General features: G+C 37.9%; 1 protein-coding gene across 1 annotated transcript in view; it reads left to right on the top strand.

Annotated features, from left to right (window-relative positions):
• lrp1bb (low density lipoprotein receptor-related protein 1Bb) overlaps positions 1 to 17,596 on the top strand; it is a 204,630-nt gene that overhangs the window by 179,486 nt on the left and 7,548 nt on the right. The window contains exons 70-86 of the mRNA XM_051070155.1: positions 808 to 914; positions 1,140 to 1,272; positions 1,627 to 1,749; positions 1,954 to 2,076; positions 3,402 to 3,545; positions 3,828 to 3,962; positions 5,008 to 5,127; positions 5,325 to 5,566; positions 5,858 to 6,081; positions 6,464 to 6,570; positions 7,881 to 7,997; positions 8,151 to 8,324; positions 9,568 to 9,693; positions 9,887 to 10,051; positions 14,061 to 14,222; positions 14,798 to 14,972; positions 15,287 to 15,391. Coding sequence (XP_050926112.1) covers positions 808 to 914; positions 1,140 to 1,272; positions 1,627 to 1,749; positions 1,954 to 2,076; positions 3,402 to 3,545; positions 3,828 to 3,962; positions 5,008 to 5,127; positions 5,325 to 5,566; positions 5,858 to 6,081; positions 6,464 to 6,570; positions 7,881 to 7,997; positions 8,151 to 8,324; positions 9,568 to 9,693; positions 9,887 to 10,051; positions 14,061 to 14,222; positions 14,798 to 14,972; positions 15,287 to 15,391 — 2,482 coding nt within the window. The remainder of the gene's footprint in view (positions 1 to 807; positions 915 to 1,139; positions 1,273 to 1,626; positions 1,750 to 1,953; positions 2,077 to 3,401; positions 3,546 to 3,827; positions 3,963 to 5,007; positions 5,128 to 5,324; positions 5,567 to 5,857; positions 6,082 to 6,463; positions 6,571 to 7,880; positions 7,998 to 8,150; positions 8,325 to 9,567; positions 9,694 to 9,886; positions 10,052 to 14,060; positions 14,223 to 14,797; positions 14,973 to 15,286; positions 15,392 to 17,596) is intronic.

The raw sequence follows: 17,596 nt of genomic DNA on the forward strand, positions 1-17,596 counted from the left end.
CTGAATACTTTGGTAATTGAAAGATTTCAGTTTTTGTTTTTTAATACATGTGCAAAACTTTCTAAAAACATGTTTGAACTACTATTTTTTTTATCTTTTTTATCTGATTTGTAGCCTACTATTGGCTATTGAGGGTAGATTGATGGGCAAAGTTTTTATATTTAAAATTCTAAAACACAATAAATTCTGCAAAAAGTGAAGGGTTCTGAATACTTTCCAAAGTCACTGTATTTTTTCAGCTTTGTAAGTGAGAGTATTATTCTGCAATAGGTGAAAGAACAGTTTGAATGCTTGGAGAGGTTTTTAATGTGTCCTGGATAAGGACATTGCTATTCTGTCCAGTGTCAGCTAAGTAATGAATTATGATGTTTCCTAATGAAGGCTTCAACATTTCTATTCTAAAAGAAAGCCACAATTATCAGTCATGTAGGAAGAAAAGGTTAGCTAATTAACATCTGGTTCTTATTGTACAGTATACAATAAAAACTAAAAGAGAAAGAGTAGGCTGTTATAATGTGACTGATTGTTAATCATATCCTCAGTTGTATCCATGTACTTTAATTCTAATTGCAGATCTTTAAAAAATGACTTCACAGTATGAACTCTGTGGCCTGCATGAACAACATCATAGTTTTATTATTGAGTTCAAATAATTTCTCTCCAAGAGCCACATTTCAGTCAGCATTATCTTGAGTTGAAGGTTTCCTCTTGTTCACAGAACAAGAAACCAAAAAGGTCTCACTTGAATGACTTCTCGAGGAGAAAAAGTGGGATTGTTACTAACTTGTATACTTTGCCCTTCTCCAGTAGTCCCTTCATGTTCTGTGAACGAGTATGTGTGTGCCAGTGGAGGGTGTGTGTCAGCCAGCCTGCGGTGTGATGGACACGACAACTGTCTGGATGGCTCGGATGAGGTCAGTATAGCCTCACATGACGAAGCAACCAAAAAATTATTTGTCTTTTAAGTAGCACAGTTTGATGGTGAACAGTACTTCAGTCGTGAGAGGCTGCTTGTCCGGTCACGCATCAACCCATGTTAAAGCATGAATCATTAAGTGTTTTGGTTTTCTTTGATTGCAGCTGACAACATCACTCCACATCACCAGTTTTGATGATTTACCGTGTGTGTTTGGTGACAGATTGGCTGTGTGAAGGAGTGCAGAGAAGATGAGTTTCTGTGTCTGAATCGTGCTCACTGTATCCCTCGGCGCTGGCGCTGTGATGACGTGTTTGACTGCATGGACCACAGTGATGAGGAAAACTGCAGCCAGGGTAGATATGACTGTGATGTCAAATGACTGAGTTTTTGATCTCTGAAGGCAAAAAGTGATCCTCATATGTTATTTTAAATCTTTACAATGCAAATATTGTTAGTGAACAAGGAAGTCATGTCAACCATTTCAGAGCATTTAATGTAAGAGGGACAAACCCACAGAGAATAATATATAGATTCATACTTTTTTGAGGCATAATGATCCAGGGCTGTCTGTGTGATTATGTAAAACAATCAGTCACTATAATCTTGTCATAGACAGGTTTTAAGTCAGATCTTCTACAACCTTGAATGCACTCTTCTACCTGAGATACAGTGTTAAAAATCTTGTGGACTTACCTGGGTAATTGCAGGTGCTTTCTTCTGCCGGGCTGATGAATTCATTTGCAACAACACCTTATGCAAACTCCACACGTGGGTGTGTAACGGCAAGGACGATTGTGGTGATAACTCAGATGAAGACATAGACATGTGTGGTGGGTTGACATTGTTCTCTCACATGGCTTTCCTTTGAAGACAATTATGCATATTTTATAAGCCACTACTTTTCTATTTCCTACGAGTGAATATTTCAATGTCTTTTCATACAAGATTTCATGCAGTTGTTGTTAAGTTTTGTTTATTTATTTATTTTTTTTGAAAGACACATCCATTAAATTTCTGTGTATTTTCATCCACAGCAAAACTCCCCTGTCCTCCTACGAGGCCATTCCGTTGCAGAAATGATCACGTGTGCCTGCGCACAGACCAAGTCTGCAACAAAGTAGATGACTGTGGTGACAACTCGGATGAAGAAGAGTGTGGTGAGCACAGAATGCACCAATACAGATCTGAAATTAAATACAATTAAACTTACGGTCATTTTATTAAACAGAGTGGATAAGTTTTGTCCTGCTATTTGATTGCCATGCTCCCCTGATGTACGTGTCATTGACCCACAGAGGTGCAGATATTATTTAATTCTGTGTGAAAATACAGCCATCTTATCAGCCTAACACATTAATAGGGGAAGAGCTTGTTGGATGGGGACATTTTGATGCAGACAGGAAATGGTGTAACCAGTGATTCACAATCTGTGTGTCTCCTGAAAAGAAGCAGTGTTTTCTCACAGCCCTCTTCACATTTTACCAATCTGAGTTAAACTGTCAAATGAAAGAGTGATTTTTCCTCTCTCTTCTTGATGGTTAGCTACATGTGCTGCAAATCATCACCCTTGAGTTTGTTTACAAAAGGAAGGCAGAGGGTGGAGTATCTGCTACTGGGTGCAGCTGAGAGATTTTCAGACTGCAGTGAAAACATTTGGTATATTTTAAACAGTTTAGTTTAGTTTTTTTTTCCCTTTTAAACAGATGTTTTTTTATTTTTAATTTATGTGTTTATACGTGTTGGGAGTGTGTTAAAAATGCCTTTTTATTTTCTCTGATATACCCAAAGCATATAGTGTCCTGACATGTTCCCTTACGGCCAGCCTGCTGTGAATGATCACACAGAGCAGACAGGAAAGAAAGGGATGAATCACTTCCCTCATCTTTCACTCTTTCATTCATCCTGTCCTCTATTTATCTTCCTCCCTCATTCCATTAATACACCCATCCATCTCTTACCTCAGTCCATTACTTCTCACCATTGTATGCTTCTTCCCTCCATCCATCCCTTCAATCTCACCTTAATCCCATCATTCCCTCTATCTGCCTCTCCATCACGTCGTTCCTTTTCTTCCTTCTCTCTGTTGTGCTAAGTGTAGATATCACACACCCATTCTTTTGCAATATATTTAGCAATGAAAGATGAAAACTGTACAGTTAATTCAAGAAAATTGATGACCAAAAATAAAGGATGCAAAGTATCTTAAACATTTTTGTAGGCTAGATAGAGGCAAAATTGTCAGTTTTTCAGTAAGTGATCTAGGTAGTATGGGATATTGTGTCAGAGCAGTAATATCACATTAATTTTCAAAATGTATTCATAGTGATAGGATGTTTAAGTAATTCTCAATAGGTTCTGTCCCCGTTGGTGTGTAGTAGACCACTAATGATAGTGATATCATTTGAAACTGGAAGCAACATATTTGGTACTGCATGAGTTTTGTAATTTGTGTTGTCCTTTCAACTGACACTGCATTTTGAAGCAGAAGTGGTGGCTGGAAGACCTCGTCCATGTGGGAAGACAGAGTTCACATGCAGTAACCGCCGCTGCATCCCAATCCAGCTGCAGTGCGACCTCTTCAATGACTGTGGCGATGGTGGCTCAGACGAGCAAGACTGCAAGGCCTGTAAGTGCACTGCCAGTTGATTTGGGCAAACAGATCAAAGAAGCATTTGAAAGAGATGAAAAGTACTGAATGTCACCGTGATGTTATCACAGCCATCTCCCCATTTTAGATATGATGTTTTGTTATTTATGGTAATATATGTATGCCCATGTTTGAGGTGTGCTGTGTACTATATGAATGATGATGATGCCTTCTTGGCTTTTGCACATCAAAAGAAAAGCACAGCAGGTGTCTAAGATGCAGAGGACTGGTGTGTAATCAAAGTCCTGTCTTTATTTGCAGTTTCTAGTGGAGATATATGTGAAAAGAAAACAAACCCATGTGGAGAAGATGCTATTTGCAACCAGACATATGCTAATGCTATATGTCAGTGCAAACCTGGCTTTAAGAGGAACCAGAAGACAGGCCAGTGTGAAGGTAATGTGTGATCAATTTCACCCTTTTTTTCCCATTGTAAGAGTTAATGGTATGGCAATTTCTAGTTTATTTAATGGCATTGCAGACAAGAGCAGATATTTGTCTTGTACAGGAGAACGTGACAGAAATAGAAGTAAAATGGCTGACAGCTGACTGTGCCAACAGAAAGAACTATTTGGAGACAAATGGCTTCTTGTTTGATAAACATACTGTAATGTCTATTGATTAGTAAACCTGGCTGAATAATAAAATAAAATAATGGTCTAAATGGACACATATAATGTGATTATTTCAGCTGTATAAGATCATATCAAAATATGCCAAACTAAGGCCTCTATTTTCACAGCGGAAACTATAAGTCCATTATGTGGAGAACCTCTGGACAGGACACACTAACTCCTTATATTATTATATTGATATCAAAAATATTATTAGCAGTTGATAAGCTACAACAGACTGTATGTTGCCATAATAAATTATAACAAAATTCAAATGGATAAAGTCATGAAAGTGAACTGGTAACAGAAAATACTTGAAGTTACTTTGAGGAAAATACTGTTATTATATCATTGTTATTTTTAATAATGAGTATATAAGTCAGAAAATGTATTCATGGCATTCTATGATATGTCTGTTTCCTATATGTCTACTTCCACTGAACTTATACATTTGAGGTGAAGAATATTACATTGAGTGCAAGAGATGATAGGTTTGATTATTTAGTCAACCCTGTGACCTGGTTATTGGTTCCCAACTAATGGCCAGAAATTAGATACTGCATGCATATCATTTTTTCCTTACAAAATGGTTGAGGGCCCTACTTAGCATGGTGAAACTTGAAATAACATTTATAATGTAATTCTTGCATATTGTGTTCTGGGCATGGCTACTTTTGGCCCTGTAAATTTTGGTTATTATCTCTGAACATGTATAAAGTGTTTCAGTGATGTTGAAACATATAAATGAGTACTATGTGGCCTCTATGGTCACAGAAACATTTCTGAAGCAACCCTTTCCTAAGTGCATTGGTCTGTCTTTTTTTCAGAGATAAATGAGTGTCTGCAGTTTGATACATGTCCTCATTACTGCACAAACACCAAAGGATCTTTTAAGTGCACATGTGACCGGAATTATAAGGAGATCAATGGTAACTGCATAGCAAAAGGTATGATCCTGAAGTTGAATATAGTATAACAGTAACAGTATATTTTATGCATACATCATACATGCTAATCTTGTGATATGACCTTATTGTAAAATAAGTGCAGTGATAAAGTATATTTGTATATAATGTCCTTAAACTGTAAAAAAGACTATTTTTCTTTGTTTTCTTTTTTTACATATTAATAACTCTCCGGGCAGGACCAGAAGATCGAGTGCTCTACATAGCAAATGACACTGAAATCCGAAGTTTTGTTTATCCATTTAACCAGAGCCATGGCCACAAACTGCTCACTCACATTGAGGACAATGCCCGCATTATCGGGATGGATGCTGTGTTTCACAACCAAAAATTTATCTGGGCTACCCAATTTAACCCTGGTGGGATTTTTTACAAAGACACCCTAGAACGAAGTCAAACTAAAACAAATGTCAGAAACATCGTAAGTATATCTAACTAATGGCTTTTTTAACAACATGCTGTAGCAGATTTATTACATATAATCCATATGGGTTGCAAGAATAAAAACATGCTATTTTGTTTGTTTATTTTTAAATCTATTGTAATTTCTAATATTATTTACATTAAGCAAAAACACACTTTAACTGCTTATTTGCTCATGTCTGGCAATTTAAGATGAGGTGATAAAAGTTAGTAACTTATATGTATAATTATTTAATTGCTATGTCTTTAATGAGCTGCTTACACTGAATGTGTGCATTATTGGTTGCAGTGTTCAGACTTCCGTCGCCCCAGAGATATTTCTGCTGACTGGATCACAGGCAACATTTATTGGACTGATCACTCTCGGATGCACTGGTTCAGCTATTACACAGCCCACTGGACCAAATTACGGTATTCCATAAATGTGGGCCAGCTTAAGGGACCAAATTGCACCCGCTTGATTACTGACATAGCGGGCGAACCATACGCCATTGCTGTTAACCCAGCTAAAGGGTAAGTTGTGTACTATTCTCTAGCTATTCTATTTTTCCAATTTTTAACACACATGCTCTGTAGACAGGTATATTATTAGAAAAAAAAAAGATTCAGGTATTTCCCTCCTACCATGGGGTTTAGTGGGCTAGACACTTAACAATCCCCACTCAAACACTAAATCAGTCAGGCAACATTAGACCATGAGATATTACATCATCACCAAGGACACAAGGAAAAGGTGTTGCAGTAGTTATCGTTATCAGGCTACGTGCAAGGTATATGCATGGTTTATTACGCTGTATACCAAAGATACAACGGTATATCCTATGCTGTACTATATACAGTTCTTTACAAGAAGATGTTGTCAGGGAGGTATAGTATTTGTCTTCGTCTGTTGCAGGATGATGTACTGGAGCGTAATAGGTGATCACTCCCATATAGAGGAATCAGCCATGGACGGCTCCTTGCGTAGAGTACTCCTGGAGAAAAATCTCAGGAGACCTACTGGTACGTATCCCTTTTAAAATCCCTTCAGTATTTAGATTGTCTCATGTTTCTTTGCATTTGCTTATGCAGTGTTGACACTCATTCATGTCACAAGTATGTACATGTATGTTTGATCCCCTGTCCTAATTTTGTTGATCACCTGTAATTTTGAAACACTTCTCTTCTGTTAAGAGGGAAATTGTCTGCATTATTGACGGGACTGTTCAGTGATCATACAAGATTATGATTTTAATTACCGAGTTGAAAGCTCTCCCTATGTTGACAGTGATGTGTAGAGTGATGAAGCAGTGATACGTTCGGAGTGACACCAGGAAAAATGTAATTCCTTAAGTGTTCAATACCATATTTAGGAAAACCGAATGATTAAATAACAGAAATAAATGTTGTGAACAGAATCATTTGCATTTTGTTTTGCTACAGATTCACAATGCTTTTCCATTAAACTATGATTGAATTGTGTTTGAAAAACTGGCATTAGGAGCAATTACACACTGGAACTAAAGACATATTAAGGAAAGATGTAGCCTTTTTCAAAAACTGTAAATCCTAATCCATTTAAAAGAGGTGCAATGCTTATAATGCTGCATGTATCCATATGATCAAGCATCATTGGGTCATCCAATATTGTGTATGATATGACCCGTATATCATTGTACAAGTATGGTGAACATACATATATTTATACCTGTACACTGTGAGTTATGCATATTGTACAAGAAGTGGGATCATAGTGCCCAGCTAATATATGTAGAAACTTAAATTTTATCTAAAGACTATACAAGACTGCATAAAAGGAATTTCTAAGTAATACTGTACAGTCATTCGAAATGTGTTGGTGCGTCTGCAGGGAGACACTTAGTGGTGATCTAGTTTTGAAGAGCTGCTTTGGCCTCCTTTAATTCAAAGCACCCATGCTCTGTCTCGGTCCCAGAAAGAGGAATTTATCATCGGTGGAAAAACGCAAACCTATTTAAATGCTGCAGCCAGGTGCTCAATTATCCAGTCAGACTTTTGGGAGAAAGTAAAAGTGAGTCACCGCTTTGAAATTATAATGTAGGAATGCCTCAACTCTGCCATCAAAAGTGCAGTGCACAACGAGATGGTAGATCTGCTATGGTATTTTGACATGAGCACATTGAATGTTGATTAGACAAAAGGCGATGGATGCAGAAGAAGAACTATCTCCACATCCTGATGATCTGCCACATACAACCATCTTGACCCCTACGGTCTCCTGTATTGAGGGATTCCATGATGATCCCTGTGTAATTTGTCAGGTAAATAAATTTTTCTCTTTCATCCTCCCACAGGGCTGGCCATTGATTATTTCAACCAACGTTTATACTGGGCTGATCCTGAGCTCTCACAGATAGGGAGCATGAGATTGGATGGCTCAGACCCTCTGGTGACAATCAGTGACAGACACGGTAAAGCCAGCTGGAAAACAAAGCCTAGCTTCTTCTCTCATACTTATCTCATACTATTAGTGCTGCACTTTGGTTTCCTTTTTATCAAGTAATTGCAACAATAACACTGCTTGTTTGTCTTGATGTTATCTGCTGTCTCTGCTGGATCTCCAGGAATCTCCCAACCATACAGAATTGATCTATTTGAGGACTACATCTATGGAACTGGACTAAAACATGAGGTCTTCAAGATCCACAAGTACGGCAAACAGTCTGTGGAAATCCTCAGTTTGGGGGTGGAGAAGCCAACAAATGTTTTGATATCCCATCGTTACAAACAGCAAGACGGTAAGTCATCTAGATAATCAATACTTTTTAAAAGTATTGAGTTGCAAGAATTCTCTTTCTGAGGAATTACAGAGAGGAATTATGTAGATTACTAAATTGGGAAAGGCCCTAACAGGATAATTATATTTTTTACATTCATACATACATTTTTAGTTTTGTTAGTTTTCAAGGTGTATTTATAGTTGTAGTTTCAAGGAAATAATGGTTTATTTTTACTTTATTTCAGTTTTAGGTACAGCTGTTTTCTCATTGTCATTTCTCAGGTATGATTAAAGAGAAACTGAAGATTTGTTTCCTCTTATGAAGATTGCCATGGACTTGATTTACACAGTTTTATATTTATTAGAAAATGAACAAGAAAGACATGCAAGGTATACATGTTACAGTTGACACTGGCAAATGAATATATCCCAAAGACAACTATTGTATGTAGTTGTGTCTTAATTATTAATTACGCAGTCAACACTGCATATGTAAATGCAAAGAATAATTGAGACTTGATACTGTTTCAGGCATGTGGCATAAAAAACACTCATCTGTTTCCTTACACACAGCCAATCAATACAACCATGTTCCTCCTCCCTCTTCCCTCATGTAGTAGGCCAACTTACATCTCTGGTGTTAATGGTTATGGAGTATCAGACAGCTCAGTCTTGGTCTGTTTTTCACTTAAAGGGCAGCTGTTCTATTCCCCAGAGGCTCATTAGGCCAGCCGTATAGTGTGTAGTCTGTGGGCGAGAACATGCACATGGCTTGCAAAAATGACATAAAGGCATGATGCTTTCAGCAAAACAACTTTTCTTTTTTTAATTTATTTCTGGGCTTTCATCCTAATGTGTTATCCATGTTTGTGGAAGTGTGTCCAATTTTTATTAACTGAGAGTACATTTTCATGAGATATTTATATTATTTTGTCTACCCGCTGTAGTTAACAATGAGAAGAACACTTCAAGGTGCTGCTAATCAATTAGACACTGAGACACAACACACTCCACAATCACTGATTACTCAATCTGGAGTTCAGATGTGTGAAGTTATTCATATGCTTCAGCCTTGTGTCTCCCCGGGCTTCAAGAAAATAACACCCTTCAAGACAGAAATGAAAAGGCTTGAAATAAACAGCTTTACTCTGACAAAGAACAAATACACTTCTCATAAACAAAGGGGTTTTTGTCATCACAGGCCGGACTGACAGATTATCTTCTTGGCTCTTTTTCCATTGCTCTTTTTGCTTTCTCCACAGCATCAAACCCGTGCCTCAGAATGTCTTGTGATTTCATGTGTCTGCTAAACCCAGCGGGTGCCAGATGTACCTGTCCAGAGGGGAAGTTTCTGGTCAATGGCACCTGTAGTGATGTCAACATCTCAGGTAGCCACCTCTCATATGCAGCTCAGTCAGTCAGGTGCTCCAAGTTTTTGTTCATGCTACTTGAATCTACTTGAAAAATCAGTCTTACCTTCATGGTTGTTGTTGTCTGATATTAGTAGCATAGCACTGTTTGTTGTGGTTGACTGCTACACAGTACAGCACAATAAATGATATGGACTTTATTGTTGTGAAGGTGAACTGTGCCGTCCTCCCTGTGAGAATGGAGGCCGCTGCTTAGCCAACGAAAAAGGAGACTGGAGGTGTTACTGCTGGCCTGACTTTTCAGGGGAGCGCTGTGAGGTCAACCACTGTACAGACTACTGCCTAAATGGAGGCACATGCATGGGCTCACCTCTGGGTAAGTCTACTTTCAGATATGCTGTCAGAAACCATCTGACATGTGATTCCTTCCTGCTTTCCTTGTAGAGCTACAGGTACTATATTATATATAGTATACTGTATTTTTATACAGTTGTTCCTGTTACTGTGTCCACCCACCGTTCCCCTGGAGCCATATTGACTTTTATTTCATTTGTTGTAATCTGGCTGCAGAATCCTTTATATTTAGCTCTGGGCAGACCAAACTTGCTGAAAAAAATTTAAAAAAAACTGTCACTGCCACAAACAGATGTTTTCAATTCAGAGTTGCCAGCCCATTTCCTCCTGCACACTGACCTAGCACAAGATGACATCCAACCACATTTGTCTTCCTTTAAACTTCCTTCACCTCAAATTTGCCACATCACATCTGCCAGTTGAGCAGTTTTGTCATTGATGGTCCCCTCGAACAAGCCTTCGTATTTTGAGTCAAGGTCTCCTTTCATGCTTTCATGCTTCATGTTCCAGTTTAACCCACAATTTAGTGAATGTATGGTGGAATTGAATCGGGATATACACCCGACTTAAATATGCAATTCTTGATTTACAAGGCTGTATGTCATCCCATCAAAGCCTTTACTCACAACATCTTCATTTCCATTTATAATTTTTTTTAAAAATCACCAGAGTCTGATACAGATTATGTGGCTTTTATTCCCACATAACTGTATTATGCTGGCAGAACCTTACTGAAGTAGATTGAAATCATTAAAGAAATTTTCATTGAATGACATCCATAAATAACATTTTAACTCAATAAGTTAGCATTGAGTTCCTGTTTGAATGAGTCATAGGAGGTACACAATCAATCAGGGAGATCAAAATGTGAGCTTTTGATTAAGGATGCAAATGGTTTTGATTACATATTTCTGAACTGATATTTTTGATTTTTTAAAAAAAAAAATTTCATCTCTTTATGTCATGTAGATATCTGTAGGACTTCAGGAATGAATAAGAGAAGGCTGAGCTCCTATTAATGACAGTCAGTATTAAATCCAAAATGCTATACTGGATGACGAATTCTATTCCTCAGGAAAATGAGAGTGTTGTGATATTTGTTGTGCTGTTGGGACACTGCCTTTTGTTTTATTCATAGCTGGCATTTTTCTTTATATTTTGCCACATTGAGCACATGTCTTTGTAGCAAAAGAATGTCAGTCTAAATGAGTGGCCAGAGATGGGCAAAGGAGGGATTATAGTCAAATGACTCCCTGCTTTGGTGATAAAAATGGACTGAAGGCAACCTCACGATCAATTAAAGACTGGAATTTTTCCAGTTTTATCTAAAAAAACACAAGGTGCCATTGAATTCCTGCTCTCATGCCTTTGGCTGGTTTAGCAGCACTTTAATGGAAGTTTTGGCAGCAAAGCTCACACATTCAAACCACAGACAGTCGCAGCTATTCATTGTCCTATGTTTTTATGGCATTAATGGGTGGCAAAAAATCTACTTTATGAAATTATAAAACATAGAAAATGTCATACATAAGTATTTACGCATAGAAGTACTTAGAGTACTTAATCTGTGCAGCTCTCTCTGAAGCCTGAGATCTGTCTGAGTCACTTCAGGACACTTTGATTTCTTTTTTTTTATTCCACTCTCAGTTGTCCTCTCCCATGTAATTTTGGTCTGGGTTGTCATCCTTGAGGGCAACTCTGGCAATATTTGATCAAGGGATTCTCAGTACGTGCCCAAGCCTCACCAAAGTATGTTTCTGTAGTGTCACAGTACACCCATCCTGATTTGCTGGAAAGTTGATAAGGGAAATGCTTAAGTCCTCATTGAAGCCAACAGTATTTAATTTCTACTCTGTTTTTTTTTTTTTTTTTTTTTTTTTTTTTTGAGATGTTCTAAAGTGAAAACAGTTTATTTTCTACTTGCCACTTCCTGGTTCCACCCATTATTTCCAGGGTGATGTCAAGTTAGAATGAATGTGTTTAAAAAAACCTGTTCAGATAACCTGATGCCATTTAGAATTGATTTTGTCTGTCCAAGATGAGATAGTAGCTCGTTTCGTTGATGAAAAATATGAGCATACTTAATAAATTAAGTTCTACTTTCTGTATGCACCTGCGTATAAATATACATTTTCCTTGTAAATCCCAATGAGTGCTGAAAATGTGGCTCTTATATAATATTATTACACTCATTTATGAGCCCATGCTCATAGAACATCATAAAATATCTAAAAAAAAAGAAGGCCCAATCATAACAATGTTTACACAGTTTAATAAATCTAACTGTGGTGAATCCCCACCTCCACAGGCCTTGGTCAGCTGAAGTGGTAAAAACTGAACTTTATGCCTCACATTTAAGGTTTAATTTACAAACAGCCAATTGACCAGGCACAATGCATGTACTAGAGTATTTGCGTGAAATGTTACTGAATGCAACGCTGCGATGAGCTTACATTTGCAATGTTGCATCAACAAGAAATATTAGCTAGTAAACAATATGTAAAAATTATAGGGTGCTGTCCAACAAATAGGCTCATACAAGTACATTTTTTTTCACAACATGAAAATTACTCCAACTTTGAAACGATTCAACAGTGTTCAGTTGAGTATCACAGAAATTAAAAGAAAGACCTAAGCACAATGCACAATGGGTAGCTCAAAGACCCTGAGCTATTCTGGCTCTCCTTTTTAGGAAGCTTTAATCTCCAGTCTCCAAATGAATGTTAATGTTGCTCTGTATCCACTAGGTGTGTGAAAAACAACTGTTTATAAAAGCCTACTGTGCCTTCATTTGAAGGCTGACAGGATGGAGAAATTATAGAAAATGACAGGAGGTGAGTAAGAGGACAAAAAACAACAACAAAGGTCCCCAGTCAGACACCAACTTTGGACATTGCATACAGTTCGCCAGAACAAGATTCTTTAATAAGGGGTTAATCACTAAAACCCTGACTGTCAAACACTTTTTGCCTTGTTGGTGTCATCGAGATCATCAAATATTTATTAAGTACATACTTAAATAGCAGAAAAAGAGTATTAACACATAAATCACACATGACTAAGAATGATTTTGTTAAATGGTTGTGTGGTTTAGACCACTCAACTTGCAGGACTAGCAGTCAATTGAGGGTCTTATTGATTTGGATATATCTCATTTATAGTCAGGAGAGTTGTAGTTATGGAGAAGTACCCCAGCTGGTAAAGGGGTGGTCTTTCTTCTGAAGTATAGAATATAATATAGCAGCAGAACAAAGCAGAACCATCTCTCCCATGCTGAAAGCAGTTGAGGTCATTTGGACATCTGATTAGGATGCTTCCCGAACACCTCCCTGAGATATTCCAGACATGTCTCACAAGGAGGGAAACCATGGGCAGACCATAGAGCACACTGGAGAAATTATATGCATCTTGCGTCTGGCCTGGAACGTTTTGGGATCCCCTAGATTGACCTGAAAGATATAACTGAGAAAAAGGGCACCTTACCTACTCACCACAGGTGCCAATCTACAGTCACCTTGACCCACACATGAATATGTGTCTAAAAATGATGGATGGGAGTGGGACTATCATTTTCATACAACATGAAACTGTGATTGACAGATTGTGACATCTAGGTCATAAGTATATAATTTTATTTTTAGAAATGTTAGTCATATCACAGAACAGCTGGGCCACAAAGCTTCTTACCAGACATTACTCAGACAGACAGTGCATTTGTGGGGGCTTTTTTCAGCTATAAACGTTAGAGAGTACTTACAGCATCAAGACAGTGTACATGAGAGAGAAAATAAACTACAGAACCAATGTACATTTTAAAGGAACATGTCATACAGTGCAGCAGTGTGCCTCAATAATGTGTTTTTAATAGTTTTTGGACTTCAATGGAGTTTTATGGCACTGAGGAATGAGCTATATCAGGATGTGGCTACACAGACAATACTTGTGATCAGGATTAAAGGATTGTTGTTTTTTTGTCTTTTCATGCTCTTCTTGTCTTAAACGTACCTTTTTTTTCTTTTATGTGTGCTCAGGTAAGCCTACATGCCGCTGTAATGTTGGTTTCTCAGGGCCTTTCTGTGAGAGAAGGATTTGCGACAACTACTGTTTAAATGGGGGAACATGTGATGTCACCCAGGGGAACCAGCCGGTGTGCCGCTGCATGGCAGAATATACCGGGGACCGCTGTCTTTACCGTGAGTCCTGTACCCACTGCTTGATGTCAGCAAACACAACAGATGATTACTGTCATGCATTTAGGCTTCATATGATTGACTTTAGCCTTTCAAGTCTAGCCACAAGAGCAGTCACAACAAAGAAGATTTGAATTTGGTTATTTAGCATTAAATCTGTAGAACTGAGCATTTCAAAGTTCACACACACAGCATGCAACAAAAACAACCCCCAAAAGTATGCTCTTTCCACAAATACTGCATTTGCTTCTATTTGCAGATAAACAAAATCCAAATACTACAATCAAACAACCTTTGAGTGTTTTTCTGTGCTCTAGTGATAATGTTTTTTTCCTTTTGCAAAGCTTTGACATAATGGGTTGTGTGAAAACAATTTTAACTGCTCATCATTAGTATTTTCCTTCTCTTGCTTGCTCAAAGGGTAATATGTTTTCATCTGTGGCTAACATGTCATTTGATGTGGATAATTAAGTCCCATTAAAGCCCTGTACAATTCCAATCAAACCAGCTTGTACTGTGCTCCCAATTTCTCATTACACACTACCCCCTCTCTCTTTATCTCTCTGAATGTGGAACAGACATCTGTCATCACTACTGTGTGAACTCCAAGGCCTGCACGTTATCCAGTAGTGGCTATGTGGAGTGTGTGTGTCCTGCCAGGTATGAGGGAAACAAGTGCGAGGTGGACAAGTGTCTTCGATGCCACGGAGCCCCATGCCTCATTAATGAGGAGACAGGAGATGTAGTTTGCAAGTGAGTTTTTTGTATCTACTCACAATTATTGTCCCTCATCCGTTTTGTTATAATGCTAAGGCCTTCCTCAGGCCTTCATTCATGGAAAAGGCTGCTGACTGGATGAATTGATCTGATTAAATCTCACTTAATGAGCCACTTACCTCACATCTATTTAGGTTTTGGTAATATCAACAAATTAGAAGCCGGGGAAAGTCTCTTTCCTTTGAGAGAGTCATGTGTGTTTGACAAAACAACCAGTGAGTCATTTCTGCTTCTTGTAAAAGTATAGCTTTCTGTTTGTCACTGGCATCCATTATTTCTTCACCTCCCAGTTGCACAAACGGCAGAATAGCACCAAGCTGTCAGCTGTGTGACGGATATTGCTACAATGGAGGCACCTGTCACTTGGACCCTGACACCAACCTGCCTTTCTGTCAGTAAGTCACTGCTTAATGGGTAAAGGAAAGTGGGGGAAAAAATTGCATGTTCTCCACACTTTTTTTACACTCAAATGTTGGCTCTGTATCCCAGAAAGCCTGGCCTTAGAAGCAGAACTGAAAATTGTCGTGGGGTACTACTTCCCTGCTACGAGAACAGTATGAAATAGATGTCTTCCTCTGGAAAGAAATCTCTGAGTTGAGAGGGGAGGTTTGATGCCACTATGTGGAGACCATGCACAGCAGGAGGCTGAGTGTCTGTACACCATCTTATGCTGTGTGACACCTCACTGTGGCTTAAGGTTTTTAGGCAGATAAAAAATGGTTTCAAACCCCTTCAAAGCTTGCCATTCTGAATGTATCATATTGCTCCTCTATGCAGTTAAGAGCTGATGTCAGGCCTCTCTGACTCACCTCAGTAGTAGGTTTTTAGAAGTTTACACAGAAACTGAGGTAGTTGACATGCTATGAAACTTAACAGCAAAAACTAGCAGACAATAGCTGGACTGGCAGACATGAGGAAATCATTGTCAAAGACTACTCAAAAGGCAGCCCGTAGATTAATACCACCTCAGCTATAATCTCATGCATTGCTGTGTTAAACTCTCCCCAAGGTGGAAATTGGAAATCCATATCAAAAGCCAACTCTGTATTTTTTTTAAACTGCCCATTGTCCACTGTAGTTAAATTGAAATTGGCGGTCCACACTCACAAATTCCAGAGGATAGAATCAATTTCTATGCAAATGATCACATTTTATTCAATGAGGTTAACAGATCCTGATGACGTGGTTTATTATTTGCTGCAAAGAACAGAGATTATGTGAGATGATGGATATGTCTGTGTCAAGAAATCAAAATGTTTGACCTTAATACTCTGAGTAAATGTATATTTCATCAAGCCTTCCCAAAGTGGAAGCCCTGCAGGGCAGTGCTGCTTCAATTGTAATGATAATTCTTGCATTAAACACCAAAAAAAAGGTTGAAAATAGTTTCAATACATCGGACTGCAGTTAACACAACTAAGATAAACATCCAAGCCCTTATTGTCATTCACTGAGAATTATTGAAATATTCTTCTGGAGAAGTTCGTACAATAGCTCTTTTTTATCTACACTGTAGACTTAGAAATTGCCATTGCACTCGCGTGTATAAAAGTGAGAGTGCCTCTTTTTCTTTTTTTTTTTGTTTATGTCACTTTGACTTTTTCTGTCATTCTATTCCTCAGTACCATTCTCACTGAATAAGATAGGACTTTATGATGTTGTATTTGCAGGATTGGAAAACAATACCCAGTGGACATCAGTTTGAATAGGTCCTGTGTTCTTCTCAAATGAAATGATATAATATGGTTTCATTGTTAGAGAGAGAATAGTTAGAGTTTAGTTTTAGATTAACAAAATACAAAAGAGTTTGCTCACTTCCCTGTTGTATGGATTCTTTTGCAAAGGCAATGTACAGCAGAAAGTCCTGGGTCCAAGGAATCCTCCTCTGCATTCATTGACAGTCCACCACTTTGAAATATTGTAAATCTTTTCTTCACTGATACGTTTTCACAGGGCTGAAGAAAGTTCACTACTGCCAAAACTGCCAAACAATTACAGAGCACCAAAGTCATGATGTCAGCGTGTCTGAAAAACAAAATAAATATGAAAATAAATAAACAATATTAGATTGTTTTTCAAAAACCTATCATCCCTATCAAAACATACAAAGCAAGTCACACAACATACTAACAGGGAACAGAACTACAGAAGTTCGGGTTTAACTTTATTTTTTCAGATGTTCCTGATTGTGTTTATGGATCACTTTAAGAGACAGTAAGGCAGGTGTAATACTGCAGTAGCGGTATAATGTAGACTGACTGTCAACAGCTGACTGACTGTCAACATTATAGTATAATTGCATTTTGTGTTTTTCTGTGTTTGTGTGGGATGTGAGATTCACAATACAATATCTTCTACAATGTACATATGTGATTGTATTTTAAAACATTTTTTGCCATATAGAATTAAGTGAAAAAAAATTATATTTGTTTTTCTATATTAATTTTTAATTTTTTGACCACAAATCTTATTTATTGCAATCACCTTATTTCTCAAGACAATGCACACCTCAGAGGTGAGAGCTCTGTAACAATCTCTTCCCCTGCAGATGTCCCCCTCACTTGGTGAGCGGTGAAGTTGATTTGTCTTCATATTCTTTA

Source organism: Lates calcarifer, linkage group LG1, assembly GCF_001640805.2.
Source record: "Lates calcarifer isolate ASB-BC8 linkage group LG1, TLL_Latcal_v3, whole genome shotgun sequence".
Lineage (NCBI taxonomy): Eukaryota > Metazoa > Chordata > Actinopteri > Centropomidae > Lates > Lates calcarifer.